Raw genomic sequence first — 22,708 nt, forward strand, 5'->3', positions numbered from 1 at the left:
CTACCACACCCCTTGGTAAACTGTTCCGATAGTTAATTAGCCTCACCGTTAAAAATTGTGCTTTATTTCCTGTCTGAATTACGTTTAGCTTCAGCTTCCAGGCATTGGATCTTGTTATGCCTTGCTTTGTCTGCTAGACTGAAGAGGCCACTATAGGTACTTATGGTCTGGGATCGAGTCACCCCTTAGATTTCGCTTTGTTAAGCTAAATATATTGAGCTCCTTGAGTCTATCACTATAAGGCAGGTTTTACGATTCTTTAATTATCTTAGTTCTTCTCTAAACCCTCTCCAGTTTATCAACAGCCTTCTTGCATTGTGGACACCAGAACTGGATGCAGTGATGTAGTGCTGTGTGTGTGCACGCGTGTGTATGACCAACATTCAACAAGTCGTCCTGCAGATTTGGTTCCCTGCTCCCCAACAGGATGGGCAGGTTTGTGAGTGGGAGGGTGGCAGCTCAGGAACTGCTTCCATGGAGCTCAGGAACTGTGGAGCTCAGGAACTGCTTCCATGGAGAGTCCTCCGTCCCATTCCTTCTCCCCTAGAGCTCCCAAGTGAGAGGTCACCTCCTGTAGCTCCAGAGTGCTCCCCCTTTCCGAAGCTGAGCTCCCTGTGTTTATGAGCACCACTCAGCCATGGCCAATCCCTTCATACATAACTGTATCCACCTCTGTTTTTAAGAGTTGGCAAGGATGAGTTAAGCGCTGTGCAAGGCTGAAGACCCAGGGTCGTAAGGAGGAAGGTCAGGATGAATGGCAAGGGAAGAGGGGGTGACATGCTTTGCCCTGGATTGGGAAGGGAGTCTACTTTGAAATAGTGCTTGTGGGGGACTCTCCCAAAATCTCCACTCCTCTGTGTGTGTGTGGATGTACCTGGGCGAGTTATGGAAGAGACCATCTCCTGCGGTTAATTCATACAACAGGGATGATGTGGCAGCTCCATGTTCAACATCCTCATTGTTTTATAAGGCCGGTCACCTAGAGATTTGCAGGGTAAAAGGCACTGGAATAGAGGTTTCAGGTCAATGTTCTGGTTCACCTCTTCATGGGATTATTTATTCACAATATTCTTGGAACCAATTCAATCTTTGTCTCTCCCTGCACATGCATAGTTCATCAAATTTCCCCAGAGTACATAACCTCTGGAGGAAGGTGGAGTTAGCAGGGTTAGCCTTAATATATTACGAACTATATAATTTCCAAAGGACTGAAGCTGGCTTGTGCACGGAAAGGCTGAATTTTCCTCCTTGCCTCCTCTACAATCCCGACATTTGATCAGGCAGTCAAAGCAGCAGACTTTGTGCAGATGGATTTCATTGCTGGAGCCATTGGAGGTAAATAAAGAAATAAAATGGTGTATGATGAAAGCTGTTTTTCCTGTTAATTTAAAGGCAGCTCCTAATGCCACAAATGGCAATGCTATAGTTGAGGGTCTTTCAGTGATTTATTGAGAAATCTCTTTTTTTAAAAACTTATTCTGTTAATTTAAAGAACCAGCAAACTTACAGAGCTGTTAAATGAATATAGTTAAACATATGGTTAGCTAAAGTTATTGCTCTGCAACGCCCAGTCTAATTCCAAAAGTATTAAGCAAAACAACATGAAAACCCAGACGTGGAAGCAGGAGACAAGAAGATGGAACAAATTGAATGCAGATACTGGCAGACACTGCTGGTGTGGTACAGCCTCAGTTATCTGATATCCTAGGAGTACAGCTAGGCAGTAAGAGTAGGAAGAACTGAGGTCATTTTCAGTATAATTAATAGTGCGGAGAACTGACTGTTTCAATTAACAACAATTATCCAAGGAGGTTTGGATTAGTGACATTTGGATGACTTTAAGTTGATCTTTATTTGCAGTTTCAGGGGTTATTACAACGCAGACTTGTTGCATAGCAGAAGTTGATCTGGGAGCAAATTGTTTACCAATTTTTTTAAAAGGCACCACTTAGTTTTAGATTTTTTCAGAGTGCTTGTACATATGAAAGCTTGCTTTGTTTTAAACAATGAAATTCAGCAAGTGATCAGCAAAGAGTATGGTCTAATTACCTGGGAGATTTTGAAAGAGAAAAGCGCTAAATGGCTAAGATTGATCAGAACTGGAGAAATGTAGTGTCATCTTTGCTAGCGAGGGTCAGACAAATTTGGCATATGGCTGAGACATATGCTACCAACAATTCCAACCAGGCTTCCAGATCCCCTGAACTTTGGCAGCCCTTTGCTGGTCAGTTCAGGAGAGGCTCATTGCCCATGTAGAGTTTTAAGTAGGAGAACATACTTAAGGTCTGCCTCTGGATCTAATTTGGATATGGATAGAGCCCTTTTTAATGTTTTTAATAAAGTAAATACTAATGGAAACTGTGTGATCATGGGAGACTTTAACTTCCCAGATATAGACTGGAGGATGAGTGCTAGTAATAATAATAGGGCTCAGATTTTCCTAGATGCGATAGCTGATGGATTCCTTCAACAAGTAGTTGCTGAACCGACTAGAGGGGATGCCATTTTAGATCTGGTCTTGGCGAGTAATGAGGATCTCATAGAGGAAATGGTTGTAGGGGATAATCTTGGCTCAAGTGATCATGAGCTAATTCAGTTCAAATTGAATGGAAGGATTAACAAAAATAAATCTGCAACTAGGGTTTTTGATTTCAAAAGGGCTGACTTTCAAAAATTAAGGAAATTAGTTAGGGAAGTGGATTGGACTGAAGAATTTATGGGTTTAAAGGTAGAGGAGGCCTGGGATTATTTTAAATTAAAGCTGCAGAAGCTATCGGAAGCCTGCATCCCAAGAAAGGGGAAAAAATTCATAGGCAGGAGTTGTAGACCAAGCTGGATGAGCAAGCATCTTAGAGAGGTAATTAAGAAAAAGCAGAAAGCATATAGGGAGTGGAAGAAGGGAGGGATCAGTAAGGAAAGCTACCTTATTGAGGTCAGAATATGTAGGGATAAAGTGAGACAGGCTAAAAGTCAAGTAGAGTTGGACCTTGCAAAGGGAATTAAAACCAATAGTAAAAGGTTCTATAGTCATATAAATAGGAAAAAAACAAAGAAAGAAGAAGTGGGACCGCTAAAAACTGAGGATGGAGTGGAGGTCAAGGATAATCTAGGCATGGCCCAATATCTAAACAAATACTTTGCCTCAGTCTTTAATAAGACTAAAGAGGATCTTAGGGATAATGGTAGCATGATAAATGGGAATGAGGATATGGAGGTAGACATCACCATATCTGAGGTAGAAGCGAAACTCAAACAGCTTAATGGGGCTAAATCGGGGGGCCCAGATAATCTTCATCCAAGAATATTAAAAGAATTGGCACAAGAAATTGCAAGCCCATTAGCAAGAATTTTTAATGAATCTGTAAATTCAGGGGTTGTACCATATGATTGGAGAATTGCTAACATAGTTCCTATTTTTAAGAAAGGGAAAAAAAGTGATCCAAGTAATTATAGGCCTGTTAGTTTGACATCTGTAGTATGCAAGGTCTTGGAAAAAATTTTGAAGGAGAAGGTAGTTAAGGACATTGAAGTCAATGGTAAATGGGACAAAATACAACATGGTTTTACAAAAGGTAGATCGTGCCAAACCAACCTGATTTCCTTCTTTGAGAGAGTAACAGATTTTTTAGATAAAGGAAACGCAGTGGATCTAATTTATTTAGATTTTAGTAAGGCGTTTGATACTGTGCCACATGGGGAATTATTAGTTAAATTGGATAAGATGGGCATCAATAGGAAAATTGAAAGGTGGATAGGGAATTGGTTAAAGGGGAGACTACAACGGGTCCTACTGAAAGGTGAACTGTCAAGTTGGAGGGAGGTTACCAGTGGAGTTCCTCAAGGATCAGTTTTGGGACCAATCTTATTTAATCTTTTTATTACTGACCTGGGCACAAAAAGTGGGAGTGTGCTAATAAAGTTTGCAGATGATACAAAGCTGGGAGGTATTGCTAATTTAGAGAAGGACAGGGATACCCTACAGGAGGATCTGGATGACCTTGTAAACTGGAGTAATAGGAATAGGATGAAATTTAATAGTGAGAAGTGTAAGGTCATGCATTTAGGGATTAATAACAAGAATTTTAGTTATAAGCTAGGGACGCATCAACTAGAAGTAACGGAGGAGGAAAAGGACCTTGGAGTATTGGTTGATCATAGGTTGACTATGAGCTGCCAATGTGATATGGCTGTGAAAAAAGCTAATGTCGTCTTGGGATGCATCAGGAGAGGTATTTCCAGTAGGGATAAGGAGGTTTTAGTACCGTTATATAAGGCACTGGTGAGACCTCACCTGGAATACTGTGTGCAGTTCTGGTCTCCCATGTTTAAGAAGGATGAATTCAAACTGGAACAGGTACAGAGAAGGGCTACTAGGATGATCCGAGGAATGGAAAACTTGTCTTATGAAAGGAGACTCAGGGAGCTTGGCTTGTTTAGCCTAACTAAAAGAAGGTTGAGGGGAGATATGATTGCTCTCTATAAATATATCAGAGGGATAAATACCAGAGAGGGAGAGGAATTATTTAAACTCAATACCAATGTGGACACAAGAACAAATGGATATAAACTGGCCACTAGGAAATTTAGATTAGAAATTAGACGAAGGTTTCTAACCATCAGAGGAGTGAAGTTTTGGAATAGCCTTCCGAGGGAAGTAGTGGGGGCAAAAGATCTATCTTGCTTTAAGATTAAACTCGATAAGTTTATGGAGGAGATGGTATGATGGGATAACATGGTTTTGGTAATTAAATATTCATGGTAAATAGGCCCAATGGCCTGTGATGGGTTTTTAGATGGGGTAAGATCCAAGTTACCCGGGAAAGAATTTTCTGTAGTATCTGGCTGATGAATCTTGCCCATATGCTCAGGGTTTAGCTGATCGCCATATTTGGGGTCGGGAAGGAATTTTCCTCCAGGGCAGATTGGAAGGCCCTGGAGGTTTTTCGCCTTCCTCTGTAGCATGGGGCACGGGTCACTTGCTGGAGGATTCTCTGCTCCTTGAGGTCTTCAAACTACAATTTGAGGACTTCAATAGCACAGATATAGGTGTGAGGTCTTTTTTAGGAGTGGTGGGTGAAATTCTGTGGCCTGCATTGTGCAGGAGGTCAGACTAGATGATCATAATGGTCCCTTCTGACCTAAATATCTATGAATCTATGAATCTATGTGATAATTGGGAGGTACAGTGAGCCCTGGGTGGGATCCGGAATTACTGCAGGAGCAGGAGAGATGGATTCAGTCCCTTCATTGTGGTTCCCTTCCCTTCTCTGAACTCAGTCACCTCAGACTGTGTGATGGTTTGGGGAGCCTGGGCATTGGTTGACAATGACGAGTTGGGGCAAGGCTGTGAAAGAGATTCTTTAAGCTTTGGTTCTGACTGCCACATTGGGCAGCAGCTGTGCAGTAAGTGTATCTGTGGGAATGGGAATGGAAGGCACTCAGTACTTGTTGGATCCTGCCCTACGCAGATGCATTGCAGGAGTGGGCCATCCCTCTGGGGTTGTAATCAGAAATACTTTTGGTTATTTTAAATGCACCACATTGCTATTCATACAGAATCCTCCTAGCTGCTACCTAAGGCAAACTCGCTGCTTTTCTATGATGTGCAATGCCTATAGAAAGCAAGCTCCTCTGAGATATTTTGTCCAGTACCCTAGAGAGTTTGAATGTAAGTCAGTGGGAATTTTGTCTGTGCAAGGACGTCAGGGATTGGCCCAATGCCCATCATTACCAGTCTGATGCGGATGATGCCATTATCTCTTTGAAGGGTGTTTTCCAGATTAGAGATTTCTTGGAGAACAGACATTTGTGGTTGACTTTCTCTGAGCCTTGCAGTTGGTGTATGGCTTGTGTTTGATTCTGACAAATGTTAAAGAGTTGAAGCAGTCTCGTCTTGTGTATTTTCACATTTCCAAATATGTTGCAAACCCAGACAATTTGCATCAAAACAACTAAATGGTGACACAGCGTTTCTGTTTAATTAACTGCACTCCTAAGACCTTGATGTGTTTTCGCTTTTTGGAGAAAACACTGCCTGGCTCCTATTGGAGAATAGCAAAGAGTCACAGCCCCCTTAAAATCCTGGCTGATGTCTATGTTGAAAATATTCAAGGTGATAAGTTATCTACAAGCACAAACATGCACAGAACTATTGTGCAGCTCCTCACATGTGCACATGCACACACACACACACACCCACACCCAACCTACTGCACAGCTCCTCCCACTGCTGTTGCTTCTAAATGTATCAGAATCAAGGGAAGCTTTGAGTGCACAGTGACGCAGTGTGAGACATGCCTGAGAGAAATCAGAGGATGCACAATACCTGCACTTGTGACACCACACGTTGGCAACGTGAAACCAACGTAAACATGTCCACTACTCAGAAAGATCTTCAGTAATCAGGACATGGGCTGGAGGTGCTAGAAAGCTTATCCCTTCATATATAACGGGTCCACCTCTGCTTTCTGGCCTGCATATTGCAGGTGCCCAGGCCAGGGTGGAGATGACGGAAAGGGCTCTTTTCTGCCTGAGGTATAGAAACCTACTGTTCTCTTAGGCAGAAGGCAAGCTGTGTCCACATTGCTCTGTAGCCTTCAGGGAAGTGTGACCAGTCAGCTGTGGACATGTCCTGGCTCCCCTGCCAACTGCTACCATCAATAGCTGGTGCTATATAAACCAACCACACGCTGCCCAGGGTTAGAAAAACTTCCCTTATGGGCAGGTTACTCTATAATTGTCCATAAAGATGATCAGCTGAACCAGGGGTCTGACCTGGTATAGCAATTCCTATGCTCTACTGCTCCTTTGCAGAGCAGCCAAAAGGAGTTCTTCAGAGCTTATCTTCCTTCCCCAGCACCCATGAGCCAGGGTGGTTGCTTCTCTATGTGCCTCGTGCTAGCAAGGCCAGGATTTCACGTATAGCTATTGCAGTCAGTTGTGTTACTATAATTATAATTTGTCTTCCACTATGTTATTTTTTCATTGAAGATTACCTGCACAGTTTGCTTCTTCTCGATCCATATCCTCACAGGACCCCCAGCTATGTTTCATATCAGGAACTACTGGCACAGGGAAACACAAGCTGCTGTGATAACTGTGTACATCCAAAAAAAACCCCAAACAAAAAAACCAAAAAACCAGCCAAATTGGGCACAAAGACAGGAACTCAGAAGACCTGCGTTCTGTTCCTGGCTTGGCCACTGGGTGATATTAGGCAAGTCACTTCACTGCTCTGTTACTCAGTTTCCCCATATGTAAAATGAGCATAGTGATACTGGTCTCCTTTGTAATGCGCTTTGAGATCTACTGATGAAAAGCTCTATAAAAGAGCTAGGTATTATTAAAACCCAGATGGGTCCTTAACTTGATTTCACTCTTTATCTTCTATCCAATTTACAGCAGCCAGGCACCACCTTACTGAACAGAATATTTTTATAGGTTCTGCCTCCCTTCTGTGTTCTATACAGAGCTGCTCTTGTTTGGTTCTGCTGTGTAAACCAGGGGTCTCAAACTCAAATGACCATGAGGGTCACATGAGGACAAGTACATTGGCCTGAGGGCCGCACCACTGACCATGTCCTCCCCGCCACTGCTGCTCTGGCTCCACCCCCACTCCACCCCTTCCATGAGGCCCCGCCCCTGCCCTGCCTCTTCCTGTCCCTGCCCCCATTCCAACCCCTTCCCCGAAATCCACACCCCAACTCCGCCCCCTCCATGCCCCCAGGGGGTGCGGGGGGGTGCAGGGTGTGGCAGGGGGCTCAGGGCAGGGGGTCGGGGTGCAGGAGGGGTGTGGGATGCGGCAGGGGGCTCAGGGCAGGGGGTTGGGGCGCAGGAGGGGTGCGGCAGGGGGCTTAGGGCAGGGGGGCAGGATGTAGCAGGGGGCTCAGGGCAGGGGGTTCAGCTGCAGGAGGGATTTGGGGGGCAGGTCCGGCCCGGGAACGGGGAACCGTGGCCAATGGGAGCTTCGGGGGAGGCACCTGGAGGAGCAGCCAGGGCAACACGCAGACCCCTGGGCCCCCCGTTTCCCCAGGTCCCAGCCGCTTCCTGGAGCGGCGCGGGGGCAGGGCAGGCAGGCAGCTGGGTTGGAGCCGCTCTAGGTAAACACTGGGGAGGCAGGGGGATCGCGGGGAGCTGGCAGGCGGCAGAAAATAACCCCGAGGGCTGCGTGTTTGAGACCCCGGGTGTAAACAGTACAGCCAGCTCCTGCTATCGCTGTCCAGGGCTATTTATAGAAAGTGACAGTAGTTCACAGCATTGCAGCTTTCCACAGCCTTTGATAAACTTGACTGGACACCTCCGATGGGTAAAAGCTTCATGCCTTAGGTGCATAATCCCTTCTCAGGAGAATAAAAAGCACACCTGGAATTTGGTAGACTTTGGGGCTTGTGGCCAGGGCAGCAGTCACTCTGGCATTGAGGAAAAGCTCCCGGCCTTGCTCAGATTTGCAGGCCCGTCCCCCGGCTCCCTCCTCACCACACTCGGGTTCTGCGGCTCCTGGGCGTGTGAGCCACTGCTGCCGCTGCCCGTCCCGCTGCCTCAGCACCCTGCGCGGGAGGGGCTGTGCGTGCGGCAGCCGGGCAGCGTGTTTTGCCTCCACGTGGAGCCAGCATCTGACCGGCATGGGCATGGTAAGGGGGGTCCCGGCCGGGGGGCAGTCAGGGAGCCGGGGGGGGGTGAGATGGGTTGGGAGTTCTGGGGGTCCTGTCAGGTGGCGGGGAGTGGTTGGATGGGGCGTGGGAGTCCCGGGGGTCTGTCTGGGGGCGGGGGTGTGGGTAAGGGTTGGGGCGGTCCGGGGACAGGTAGGGGGTAGGATCCTAGGGGGGAAGTTAGGGTGGGGGGGAGTCTCAGGAGGGGGCAGTCAGGGGACAAGGAACAGGGAGGCTTAGGTAGGAGGTGGCGTTCTGGGGGGCAGTTAGGGGCAGGGGTCCCAGGAGTGGGAAGTCAGGCGACAAGGAGCGGGGGGGGGGAAGTTGGGGGTTCTGGGAGAGGCAGTTAGGGGGTGGGAAGTGGGAGGGAGTGAATGGGGGCAGGTCTAGGGCGGGGCTCTCCCCCCATCCTCTTTTTTTGATTGTTGAAATATGGTAACCCTAGGCGAGGGGGGAGCCTGGGGGCGCATCCGCTGCAGCCTGCAGGAGCCCCCGGGGGGTAGGGACGGATGCCAGGCCGCAGCCTGGTCAGGAGGGGCGGCGCCTTTGCAGGGCTGCTGCGCCCTGCGCTGCGCTGGCTCCTCCATGGCTGGGGCTTGCCGCCGCCGCAAGCGGGACACTCTGGCTCTCCGGTGCCTCCAGAAGGCAGCTCCTCCCTGCCGAGCCGGGGCACCGCTTTTTGGCACCCCCAACCACTTGGTGCCCTAGGCAACCACCTAGTTTGCCTAGTGGTTGCACCGGCCCTGACTGCATTGGTTATATGTCAGGGAATATTTTCAAGCTTTTCTTACCAACCCTGACGGCTAGAAAATACTTTTTTTAAAAAACAAAAGCATAGATTATGATGTAATTACAGAACGCCAAGAGCTCTCAGACTAATAGTGTCTATGTCTTATTCTAGCCCAGGGCAGAAGGAGTCAAGGACCAACACAATATGTACCTAAACTTCAGCTTAATTTACAATGTATTTGCCATTGCTGCTGTTACTCAGAGGAGCGAAACAGGAGAGAGTTTATGAATGTTCCATGGCCTTGGAACAGCATGAGGGACTGTTGGGGGGTGGAGGTGGTGTTATGCAGAGCTGTCTCTTGTATATCCCTAGCTCCGTAACATTTGCAGGCCACTTCCTCTGTCAGTCCCTCAAGCTGTTTTATCCAGAGGGACATGTAGTAGTAACAGCCCTGTAAGAGGGTCTATGTGTCTGTTTTTTCATTCGGCATATTTTTATGTGTGACAAGGCTGATTAATCCCTATCAAGATGCTAAATATACCCAATATTAACCCAAATCCAAAAGGAAGGCAGGAATTCACTGGTCTCTGCCTGTGAGCCAAGAATGTATCACAAAGCAGCAGGGAGTTCTTCCTTCTTGAACGCAGTGGAGCAGCCAGAAGACTACGTTTTAGCTCTGCCACACACAAAGATCCCTTTCTTAAAAGGTCTTCCAGTAGCCACAAGTGCCACCTTAAACCACTGAGAAGCTTGCAACTCACATAAAGCCAAATCCTGCCCTTGATTGAGGACATGCTCCTGCATGGAGGGAACACTGGGTGTGAGTGAGGTCTGCACAGCAGAAGGGCACAGTAACATACTCACTGCCATGCCCTTGCTTTCCAGGAAACCCTTCTCCCCAGTTTAGTGATCTGCCATGGATACATTTGCAAGAGGCCAAGGCTGGAGGCTCTGTCAGTGAGCAGGAAAGCCAGGCTGGCTGGGGCATGTTTTCATTCTGTGCACACTCTGCTACCTAGACTGAATAAGCTCCTTTTTTCCCCCTAAACTCCATCTTTTGCCTGTGTATTTTTCTTTACTGCTCTAGATATTCCTTCCCCTTCCCACAATGTACTTTACTGTAGCTTTTACATACAAAAAGGTGTTTTCTGACCTATTTGTTACCGCCTATTGAGCTTTCCCACTGCACAGATTTGATGGAGAGTGTGGATGGACCGTGCATAGCAATTAAAATAGTTTTTTTTTGTTTTTTTTGGTAAGTGAGCAAGGATCATGTAAATCTTGTCCAGTATTGTCTACAATGCACTACAGGATTCGCTGCACTACAGGATTAGCTGTTGGGAACCTTGGTGACTCAGTCAAACAGATGCTGTTTACTTCACCATGTAGTAGGGCTAGTCAGTTACCAAGACGACCTTGTTATTTCAGGTGAAAAGTGTCTTGTGCAAACACTACAGCACCCAACACTAACTTTGTGAAAGAGCTAAATTACAAACACCTTTTAATTGGTGAACCTGTTGTACCAATAAAATAAAAACCAGCAGGATCTTATTAAAGGGAAAAAGGCAAAATACCACATTTATTGTGAATACAGAAAGAATCATAGTAAGCAGTTAGTTATAGCTATAACATTCCATTCAATCTCCTATTTATTCACACATTCATTCATACAAACACACACACACACATACACACCCACACACACAGGTTCTGCAAGGTTGTTATCATAGTTACCAGCCTTAGAGTTGCTCATGCCAAGCCACTGGCCAGGTGGCCTGGACATGAGGAGGGAGCAGGGCCTGTCAGATGCTCATCTGATGCTCCTGGAAGTTGGTTTGCAGAATCAGACCCCAAAGTTCTCACTTTCTAGAGTCCATTTTTATAGGAATTTCTTTCTATGCCAGTCTATGGGAATTGCTTCATCATGCTGTTGCTGAATCAATCAGCAGATAGCACATTCCTGACGGCTCCAAGATGTTATCTTGTTCTTTGGTTCTCCCATTCTTGAGGCTGTTGGGTGGATTCCAGTCTGCCCTCCGGGGGCGGGGTCCTCTGGTTATTTCCACTTGACTCCTTCTTCAGCCGATGGACACTGGATTCTTAGGCTGGCACCTCCCTGATCATTCAGTTATTATCCACACCAAGCATCCATCCACATACATCCTCTATCTCTATTTTAATCACAATTGTTAATACAACAAAAGGGTGGGGAGTCTCTGGGTGCTGTTTCTGTTGTTAGAGTATTGCTTTGAGTCTCTCTCTCTGTGAATTGCTTTGAGAATAGACTCTGTCTTAGAATGTACTAACACAGTTAGCAGCTTGCAAGTTTCACACATAGAGGGAGAGAAACAGTACCAAAAACCAAGAGACCTCTTAATTAGTAATACCCTGGAATTTAAACTCTGGGGAATCAAACTCATTTGTGATTTTAATACAGAACTTCTTTAATATGATCCAACAAACCTCCAGGAAACAGATCTGTGTAATTTCCCTGCTCCCTGAAAGGGCTTATACAATACATTAAGACAACTAAATCTGCTTTCAAAACAACAGGACTGGCCGCTATAAATGTCCCCTTGTTAAGGCTCCATTGTTACTGAGCCAGATTTCCTTTGAGGTCACTTGCAGTTCATGTATTAACCAGAAGTTAGCCATTAGGTCAGCTGTAATATCAAAAAATACTTTGCATTAATGTAGTGTCATTTAACAGAGGAGTGAGACATTTAGAACCATTGGCTGAGAAATATGGTGGCCATAATGACAGTAATGAAAATCTATTTGTTTTTGTTAAGTAAAGAAACCTACATGAAAACGGTGTGTCTTGTCACTGCCCACCCTCCCAAATTGTGACAGCAACTTTGCCTCCTAGAATGATGGAGCTTCCATCTCTAGTGACTATTTTAAGATCTAGAAATGTTCCCGTGTGTCTATATTTGGGGCAGATAAATCCCTGTTGAATGTTAAAAGCAGTCTTTGCTGTCACACCATGGTAATAAAGGTCAGCTTGTGTCCAGACGAGCTTTGTTGACCAGCCTGACTTTGGGCATACCCCATCATTCGACTTTGGGCATACCCCATCATTCGTCCTCCTCAGTACTGTCACAGTGGGGTGACACTTTAAGCTTGCCAAAGGTGAAACAACAAGGGCAGTTTAGCCTAAGGTCAGCTCTGCCATGTTGATTTGCAAAGCAGCCATTTGGCTTGTGTTCTATGTTGTACACAGCATTACTGCCCTGACATTGCATCACATCACAGTGCAGGGATTCTAAAATCAGCTTGGCTCCTTTTCAAGGGGTGTTTCCTGGTTAAGCATTAATCCTTTGTTTTTGTTCACCTTTCTTTGCAGTGTAGTGTATTTGTTCACTGCACATGTAAAACACACAAATGTGACTATTGCTTTATGGGCTCAATCCTGGAAGGTGTTGGGTGCCCTTAACTCCCATTGAGTAGTCTAGTCTAGGGCTTCATATGTAGCTCTTGAAGAGTGCCCAAAATGTGCTCCAACATTGCCCTATGAAGTTATAGAATGAAATCACTGGCTACCTCTGCTTAGATCAAGATGGCGTATTGCTGGCTGGAACCTGTAGCCTGCAAACCTCGGTTAATATCTGAATGGCTTCATTCGTTATTACTTACTACTTCTGCTACAGTAGAATCTAGAGGCTCCAGTAGGGGTTATTCAGTAACATCTAGAGGCCTAGATGTTGCCAATGAAGTGGAGCCACAGTGTGCTATGTATGAAGGCTTGATTCTTGCCCCAGAAAGCTTACAGTCTAAGATGAGAAAGGACATGCAAAAAGCAGGGGAGTAGGAAACAATCAACTATTTTCTTGACATGTGCTGTTAAAACTCCAGACACAACTAAAGTCCAATGTCAACAGGGCAGCCCACAACCCATGACATTAGCACTGTGCATGGCAACACTTGTTACTTTTTCGTTTATAAACCTGGCTTGCATTATGCTTCTGTTACCTCTGGGATGTTTCCTTTGCCACTCCAAAGTTTTTCTTTTGATTTCTCTCAGCCTCTCTTTTTTGCAACTTGATCTTTGGCTTAGACTTTCTGGTTACCTACAAATTAGAAATATGGTATCAAAAACAACTTGACTTTCTGGAATTGAATTTCACTGAAATTCATTTAATGACTTCCTTTGCATAAGGAAATTGGTCCTGTAATTATGTACATTCTTAACCTTGTTTAATAAAATATCTGTTTCAGGTGGCTTAAGTGCTGTTGTGGGTTACCCACTGGATACAGTAAAGGTATTTGTTTTAACTTTACTTCTAAAACTTAATTTTTTGCTCTTGCCTGTTCCTCTACATTTCTCCCCATTTGGTAAATCAGTGATATAACTGGTTTCAGAGTAACAGCCGTGTTAGTCTGTATTCGCAAAAAGAAAAGGAGTACTTGTGGCACCTTAGAGACTAACCAATTTATTTGAGCATAAGCTTTCGTGAGCTACAGGTCACTTCATCGGATGCATACTGTGGAAACTGCAGAAGACATCATATACACAGAGACCATGAAACAATACCTCCTCCCACCCCACTCTCCTGCTGGTAATAGCTTATCTAAAGTGATCACTCTCCTTACAATGTGTATGATAATCAAGGTGGGCCATTTCCAGCACAAATCCAGGTTTTTATCACCTGCCACCCCCATACACACACAAACTCACTCTCCTGCTGGTAATAGCTCATCCAAACTGACCACTCTCCTTACAATGTGCATGATAATCAAGGTGGGCCATTTCCAGCATAAATCCAAGTTTAACCAGAACATCTGGGGGGGGGGGGGGGGAGGAAAAAACAAGGGGAAATAGGCTACCTTGCATAATGACTTAGCCACTCCCAGTCTCTATTTAAGCCTAAATTAATAGTATCCAATTTGCAAATGAATTCCAATTCAGCAGTTTCTCGCTGGAGTCTGGATTTGAAGTTTTTTTGTTTTAAGATAACAACCTTCATGTCTGTAATTGCGTGACCAGAGAGATTGAAGTGTTCTCCGACTGTTTTATGAATGTTATAATTCTTGACATCTGATTTGTGTCCATTTATTCTTTTATGTAGAGACTGTCCAGTTTGACCAATGTACATGGCATTGCTGGCACATGATGGCATATATCACATTGGTGGATGTGCAGGTGAACGAGCCTCTGATAGTGTGGCTGATGTTATTAGGTCCTGTTATGGTGTCCCCTGAATAGATATGTGGGCACAGTTGGCAACGGACTTTGTTGCAAGGATAGGTTCCTGGGTTAGTGGTTCTGTTGTGTGGTATGTGGTTGTTGGTGAGTATTTGCTTCAGGTTGGGGGGAGAGTGAGTTTGTGTGTGTATGGGGGTGGGGGGTGAGAAAACCTGGATTTGTGCTGGAAATAGCCCAACTTGATTATCATACACATTGTAAGGAGAGTGATCACTTTGATAAGCTATTACCAGCAGGAGAGTGGGGTGGGAGGAGGTATTTGTTTCATGGTCTCTGTGTATATAATGTCTTCTGCAGTTTCCACAGTATGCATCCGATGAAGTGAGCTGTAGCTCACGAAAGCTTATGCTCAAATAAATTGGTTAGTCTCTAAGGTGCCACAAGTACTCCTTTTCTTTTAGTGATATAACTGAATGCTTTAAATTTTTCTTTCACATTCTTTATGCAAATATATTCTATAATTAATATCTGATAGTATCTGCTGTCTGCTTGAGAACAAGATTCTACTGCAAATAAAATGGTATGGTATTAATGTATTCATTAATATTTTCTGAATATGATGTCCTTTGTTGAAAGGTGAGAATTCAGACGGAGAGGAGCTATAATGGAATTTGGCACTGCATTCGAGAAACATACAAAGCAGAGAAAGTAAGCACATCTAGTTTAATACATTACATGTATCATAAAAGCGAGTGTAACAACCGGAATAATGATCCTGTGAACCCACTTGTTAGCAGGTGATGAACTGCTAAGTGTGTCTTGCTGATTCATATTGCAAGCAGCCCATCAATTCCACTCTAGGTAGAAGGGAGGAGAGATCTCAGAAGTGACCAAAGAAAACCGAGGGTCTGGACTGGCCAACCCTGAATGGGGACTGTACAAACAGCCAGCCCTGGGGAGAAGACTTAGGTTGAACTTAATTTTATTGTTAAATTGTTAAGAAAGCTAACTGCAGGCTGAGGGTGACTCTACAGTGAATGGATTGCATTTCAGAGCAGACTGGATAGGGCACTTGCATAAGTACAGGCTATTTCCTTTCTAATCCATTCTTTCTCTCTCTCTCTCTTTCAAACTAGGCATGGGGATTTTACAAAGGCATGTCACTGTCAGTCTCCACAGTGTCGCTTGTTTCTTCTTTTTCATTTGGAGCATACAGAAACTTCCTTTATAACATCTGCAGATTAAGATATGGCACTTCAGATGTGAAGCCATCAAAGGTGGATATTTCTCTTGCTGGATGTGCTACTGGTGCTGTTCGGGTAGGTAAATCACAAAAAAGACCACAAAGAAAGGTCCCAGTTCCATATATGTGAGGCTGGAAAGAGAGTGAATAGCTTTTGTTCAGTCCTTATAGGAAGGTCATTGGAACCCACTGTTTATAATAACCCTTTGGAATCTTGCAACAGAATTAAAAAAAAAAAAAAGTAGTTCTACTCTTCCTCTGTTGTGCCCACATGCTGGTTTGGTTTGGCTCAGTATCGCTGGGCACCTGACATTGTTTTTATTTTAGAGAAGAAGTTTAAAGTATTCAAAAAACACTTATCACGAGTTACATGTATATGTTTCCTTGCCCCATCTGGTGGACCATTCAGTAGATAATTTTTCATAGCAGATCACATTGTATAGAGCAATTTAATGCCCAGATTAATTCAGGCAAATCAAATAGCAAAGATTTCTCATCTCAGTTTAATTTCTAGTATTGTTTATGACAGTGGTTCCAGCCCACTGACACATGTACTAGGACTGATATAATGTATTGTTAGCTTAGGATTCCCTCCTTTCTTCCCTAATGGCCTGACTGCTTGTTCCTATTCTCCTATGCCCCAGTGCACCGCTTTTGCCTGCCTCTCATTCCACTGTGTGCTCCTAACTCACGATTAGGCAGCTCCAAACTTTAGTCTTGCAATTGCTCTGTGATGATTTAGAGCATGCTCAGTTGAATTGGAGGCGGCTGGGACTGGCTAGCCTTAGGCTGTAAAACTGCTACTGTTACCTGGAAAAGTCAAGTGTGATTGATTCATTGGCTCAGGAAGGATAATGATGTTAATCCAAACACTGTGAAAGTTTAAAAGTTATATTTTCTTTTAATTTCCCAGGTGGTGCTAATATCGCCTACCGAAATAGCTAAAGTTCGAATGCAAACTCAGAAGCAATCACATTACTCAGTTACGGCTCCTCATCTCCCCAAGCCGAAGTATCAAGGACCTGTGCATTGTCTGAGGATGATAGCAAAAGAGGAAGGTTTTGGGGGTCTGTACAAAGGTTGTTCTGCATTACTGTGCAGGGACTGCCACTCATTTGCAACGTATTTCCTAACCTATAATATCCTGTGTGATTGGTTTACTCCAGCTGGAAAAAATAAACCAGGTATGTGGAGAAAACAGTTCAGGATTGCCTACAAAAATAGCTTCATTTATATTGCATTAACAGGGAAGGTATATTTTGAGTATACATTCCTTTTATCTATCTCCTTGGAAATTTTGACTCATAAAAGGTCCTTATTATAGGCTGTTGTGCATTGGTTTTCAACCACAAAGCTTACAATTATTGCATTTACATAGTACCATTCATCCAAGTGGCTCCCAAAATGATTTACTTACTGAATGCACAAACTATACATAGTGAAATCTGTACGAGGTGACTATTTTAAAGTATCAACAAGTCTTTCAGTATAGTTTTGATCACCCTTTAATTAGACCCTGCAAGCTAAGCAAAGTAGGGTGGGATTCCTTGAATAAGTGACATGTAGTGGTTACCCAAAACAGGTTTCCCAGTCAATAGGAATCACATTGCTTAAGAATAAATTGCTTCAAGTTGCAGTGGGGGAGGTCTACGTTGGATATTAGGAAAAACTTTTTCACTAGGAGGGTGGTGAAGCACTGGAATGGGTTACCTAGGGAGGTGGTGGAATCTCCTTCCTTAGAAGTTTTTAAGGTCAGGCTTGACAAAGCCCTGGCTGGGATGATTTAGTTGGGGATTGGTTCTGCTTTGAGCAGGGGGTTGGACTAGATGACCTCCTGAGGTCCCTTCCAACCCTGATATTCTATGAAATGCAGCTACCTCTGGGATGAAACAGGACACAGTTTTAAAAATGCAAAACAATCTGACTAAAGTCGTTTAGGATAAGAAGCAAAGATTGTCATATTTATTTGAAGATGCAGAGGCTACTTACTATAAGAAGAATGGAACTGAAATTTGACTAAACATGTTGGGGATGACACCGCTACTCTTAGATAATATGCCGTGCAGTTTTTAATGACTGCCAGGGGTTGGAACCATTCAATTTATGGTAGCACAGTGTCCTGCAGTAATACATGGGGAACTGGTTCTGTACTAAGGGGTTAATCGTATGAGGTGCTGAGTGGCCTCAACTCTCATTTGAATAAACCCTTTAACAAAGGATTTAATTCAATCAGAGAGAGTGGCAGGCCCTCAGTCCCTTGAAAAATTGGGGTTTTAGAGAGAGGAGGGCCAGCTAGTGTATCATATCCACCACTTCTTGCAGGATATGAGTCTTCCTTAAGCAATTTCCCATCTGGGTGGTGTTGCCCTCAACACTGCTTGGATTGTGAAATCAGACCAACTTCATTAGGCGGTAATTATTCCATGCATAGCAATCTCTTCTGTACACTTGGAATGCTTCGTTCTCAAGCCAGGCACCTCCTCTTCAGATAGCGATGGGGAAGAATTCCAGCAAGTGAGACAGACCAAGCATTCCACAGCCCGCAGCACTGCAAGTGCGACGTGCCCAGGCTGCAGTTTGAAAACAAAGGCCTTTGAACTATCCCAGACACAGAAACAAAAAAAGTCTTAAGTTTCCTAATAGGCCAGTAACCCCAAGATGGCTACAAAATGCCTCCCACTTGGGCTAAGCCCTTCTGTGAGCAGTTTCAGCAAAGATTATTTTTGGTGAGACAGTTATATAAGCAATTGGAAACAGGTGGTGGGCTCCAGCTGCAGAGGAGCTGAACACCTTCAGTTGAGGGCATTCATCACCCTATAGTGGCAGGCTCCAGCTCAGCCTTAACTATAGTGTCTCAAAAACAAACGCCACATGAAAATAGGTAAGGTGGCCCGAGCCACCTGTCTTGTTGCTATATGAAAAAATCAATATGCTGTGAAATCAAAAGGTAGCACATTTAAAATATTGGAAACATTGGAACTATATAGAATATACAGGTGCTAGATATCCTGCAGAATTTACTGCTACAGGCATTACAGGGTAGCAGGATTGCGATCTAGAGAAAGACGTTACAAGGCACAGTTTTGTTAAGAACACAACTTTGTCTTTGGGCAGAAAGGAATTCCTTCTTCCCCTTCCTGAATTGCATAAATGGTCAGGTTCATTGTAGATTTGTTTCACTTTATTTCAGCATAAGGTCAAGCACTGGTCACACCTGGAGGCAGCATCTGAAACTTGATGGTGTGTCAAGAGTGCTGTTTGAATGGTTATACAGTGTAAATGGACTTGCATACTGTAGTGATGGGAACAATACAACCCCCTAGAATGGTCTGATATGGCATGACAAATCCAGTAGACTGGCTGAGGTTGCTAGAACTCTAGTTGAAGTTAATGAAAAGTCCGCATGAAGAGACTCTGAGCTCACTTATACGGTTGTAATGCTACGACATCAGTGGCGTTACTTCTGATTTGGACTGTTGTGAGGTCAGTCACGCTGTACAAAACTAATTTTTAGTAAAACAGTCTCTTTCTGCAGTTTTTCCCCTTCTCCTAAAACTGTTCACAGTGTTAGATTTGAACGAGTAGCTGGAAAAAGTCTCTCTGGAAATGCTTACTACTATATCATTACCATGCTCTGGTTAATTACTCCTACTATTGGTTCTCTTTTTGCAGACATATTGACTGTGCTTATTTCTGGTGGCTCTGCTGGAGTGTTTGGGTGGGCCGTAGCTACTCCTATGGATGTAATTAAATCACGGCTGCAAGTAGATAACTTGGGACAATGCAAATACAGAGGACTCATACACTGCATCCGAGTAAGTGTGAAAGAAGAAGGAATAAGAGTTCTTTTCAAAGGACTTGGATTAAACTGCATTCGTGCTTTTCCAGTGAACATGGTGGTGTTCGTAACATATGAAGGTGTAATGAGACTTGCAGACCATCTTATGAAGTAAAAGCATATTACATCACTCGGTTCTAAGGTGGCTGCTTCCTTTGAGAAGACTTTTCATATAACAGAACACTCAAACAACAGTCCACCAATGGAGGTCTTGGGTGAAATCAGTAGACTTATGGGGGCGTGATATACAGAATTGGAGAGAAGTAGCTGATTACTAATACATTTCGTCCATTTAGTTGTCTTGTCAAGTTGTCTCCTACTTTTGTACAAACTTGATCTAACTTGTGTAGCACCTCTCTTCACCTGGTTACCTGTTTTAGTGGAAATACCCTTATGGGTTTTGATGGACAGGCCTGTGTTTTTCTGGATCCTGCCTCAGCTCAGTAGGATGTAACTTCTGTATTCCCATATGAATTTATTTGGCGGTGCCTCCACCCCGCTTGCTTCTTCCTGGCAGGGCAGGGTCACCAGGGCAGCTTGGAAGTAAAATTCTAACCATGGGTAACCCCCACTTACTTGCCAACTCCCAAGAAATAACACAAACACACACAATATATTCAACACAGTAATTAGATTAAACAGGAAGTAAATATAACAGGGTAAAACACTACTCTCAGGGTCACCGGTGCCCACACTGATAATATCCGTCAATGTCCCCAGTCATGTGACCTGATACAGCAAATGTAAAATTAGCGGCCGGTTGGTACGCGCATTTTATAGGGGTCCTTGACCGCGATATTGTCTGTAGCAGCAATTAGCAACTTGGCTTAGTGCAGCCCAACAGACTCACACTTGGGATAAGGCACTAAGCTCCTCCACAGGTTAATAGGCAGAATTTTTCCCAACAAAGACCTCTAAACTGGGAGTTGCCTCGAAGAAGGGGCTAAACTGAGGGATTTTGCATCCAGGTCCTTAGAGACTGGATTCACCAGCTCCCCACACTGCGAGTTCTGCCCTTTTTGTGGCTGGCTCCAGACTGCTCCAACATAGCTCCTCCCTCCCCTTTCAGGGCTCCCAGGGGCAGGCATCTCCCTTGCTATTGGTGCAGCTAGTTATTCTTCCTGGGCTTGCACTTACCAGTCATTTGACTCTGCCGCCCTCCTTGCTCTCTGACACTGCCCCTCCTTGTCAGCAGGCACCCTGCTGTCCTCCCTGGGACAACAGGGGCCCTGGACACTCAGTGTCTCTCCTCTCTGTTGCCTAGCAAAATAAAAACTGGTCTTCACTTCACATGCGTGATTAATAAAACAACAAACAAACAAGCCCACTTTTGCTGTAAGTCTAACACTGTACACTATGTATGTACCACAGACACAGGTAAAATGCAAATACACCAAGCAAAGTGTTTTTGATGTGTGAATGCTGGGATCCAGGAATTGACTGTTCTGCTTTGCTTAATGTTGCCTTGACCATGAGCTATTAATTGCAACTTTAATTATCAGAGAACTATTTCTTCTGATAAATTATCCAGGCTGAAGGCCAGTCAGCACAAGGAAGACAACACATTTGCCATGCTGATTACCAAACACTTTTTGCCAGAAACTGCAGCTTTCTGTGTAAACAAGTCTCTTTTGTACCATGAAGTGAATGGCTTTACACTTAAAGCAGTGTTGTGATAGAGGGGCCAGTCTGTGGCATATATTTTTTGTCTTGCCTTTTACTTCCTGTTTCTGAGGCAATGTTCTCAGCTATTGCCATGTGGTTTCCAGGGTGCATCACACTAAGAAGTGAGGCAATTTAGCGAGGCTAGTCACAAGGAGTATTTGTCATTCTGAACCACCCTTCATTGCTGGAGAGCCATATTTCCATTTTTGAGTTCCTCTTGTTATACCAAACCTACTGAGACACTGTGGCAATAGCTTTGATAGCTTTCATACCTTTAACTGCCCCCACATAGTTCATCTGTAGATAGCTCTCTAGCTTTACTGCCCTGTTATGGGGTGCTGGAGACTAACTCTGAGCTCAGGTCCACCTGGCAGTATGCAGTGAGCAAAATCTCTTGGAGGAATCCTTAATTCACAGGAACTATAGAGGATCCAAACTTTTGGGGGCAACTTCAGGCCTTGCAGAGTTTGGACAAGCAGTATCTATGAGTGACTGATCCAGTCTTTGCAAGAACAGGGACAGGGGATAAAAGAAGTGTGATATGAAAGTAGATGCCCTTGTTAAGTACCGGGAGCTGAAAGAAGAAATTAAACGCAGACTTATGTCAACTTGATCCACATTTTTATTATACTGAGACGAACAAACTACCAGCAAGTCAATGTAAAGTTTGTCAGTTGATCATTATCTGACAAAAGCTCTCAAGGATTTTACTGAAACTTTTGAAGATTCTGTTCTCCCCTGACCTCTGGGATTTGTTGAGTGACATTTTCCAGTGGAAATTTGAGTTTGTCAGTCTTGTTCGGGAAATATTAATCTTGCTGTTGTTATATGTAAACTTCAGTTTTCAGAAACATTTTTTTGTAAGAAATTACTGCAGTACTTTATTAAAGCATTATATCAGCAAACATGTTTAATTCATTCTGTTTTCACATTCCTTTCTAGTAATCTCCAGCTGGATTTTAGATACTTAAATACAAAATAATTCTGTACATCTGAGTTAAAAGTTACAGAATTGCACACACTGTTCCTGTTCCTCCTACAGTAATGTAAGTTTGTTGAAACAAATTAGGACATATTGCTGCACTGCCTGGGAAATCTGCACAAACAGAAGAAATTTGCATTGGAAGTTCTTTAAAGAAATTAGAAAAATATCCATAAACCCATAATACCCTGCAATATTGAGAGTGTGGATCAAACATGGTTAAAGTTGGATTGTGGGAAGCTAGAAAGGTCACCATTAAAAAGTCCACATTAATCAAACAGTTAACGTCTCACGTACAGAGGCATAGTATTTCACCTTTCTCGTACAGGGAAATACTTTAACGTCTTTAAATAGGAGAGGATGGAAGTCAAGTTAGTTTGCCTGCAGCCTGGGAAGGAAGATAGATAGAGATTTAATTTTTAAATACTTGGTGGTGCTCGGATACTATGGTGATGT

General features: G+C 44.0%; 1 protein-coding gene across 3 annotated transcripts; it reads left to right on the forward strand.

Moving 5' to 3' along the window:
- The first annotated feature begins 1,069 nt into the window (after nucleotides 1-1,069).
- SLC25A47 (solute carrier family 25 member 47) lies at nucleotides 1,070-22,169 on the forward strand. Of its 3 annotated transcripts, none has more exons than XM_073349653.2 (6): nucleotides 1,070-1,335; nucleotides 13,597-13,640; nucleotides 15,161-15,232; nucleotides 15,661-15,843; nucleotides 16,681-16,951; nucleotides 19,440-22,169. In XM_073349653.2, the coding sequence occupies exons 1-6, from the start codon at nucleotides 1,308-1,310 to the stop codon at nucleotides 19,718-19,720; spliced, it is 879 nt and encodes a 292-aa protein (XP_073205754.1). In that variant the 5' UTR covers nucleotides 1,070-1,307; the 3' UTR covers nucleotides 19,721-22,169. The 3 variants fall into 3 exon arrangements, with proteins under 3 accessions (XP_073205754.1, XP_073205755.1, XP_073205753.1); XM_073349652.1 differs by lacking the exon at nucleotides 1,070-1,335 and adding an exon at nucleotides 7,948-8,630; XM_073349654.2 differs by lacking the exon at nucleotides 13,597-13,640 and having other exon boundaries at nucleotides 1,074-1,335.
- The last annotated feature ends 539 nt before the right edge of the window (nucleotides 22,170-22,708 follow it).

This window comes from Lepidochelys kempii, chromosome 6 (genome assembly GCF_965140285.1).
Source record: "Lepidochelys kempii isolate rLepKem1 chromosome 6, rLepKem1.hap1, whole genome shotgun sequence".
Lineage (NCBI taxonomy): Eukaryota > Metazoa > Chordata > Testudines > Cheloniidae > Lepidochelys > Lepidochelys kempii.

Bases quoted from the DNA above. Each gene is read 5' to 3' on its own strand.
- SLC25A47 (XM_073349652.1), top strand. From the start codon at position 7,958: ATGGGAGCTTCGGGGGAGGCACCTGGAGGAGCAGCCAGGGCAACACGC. The intron at 15,233-15,660 runs GTAAGCACATCT...CTTTCAAACTAG, and splicing joins AAACATACAAAGCAGAGAAA to GCATGGGGATTTTACAAAGG. The intron at 15,844-16,680 runs GTAGGTAAATCA...TTAATTTCCCAG, and splicing joins GTGCTACTGGTGCTGTTCGG to GTGGTGCTAATATCGCCTAC.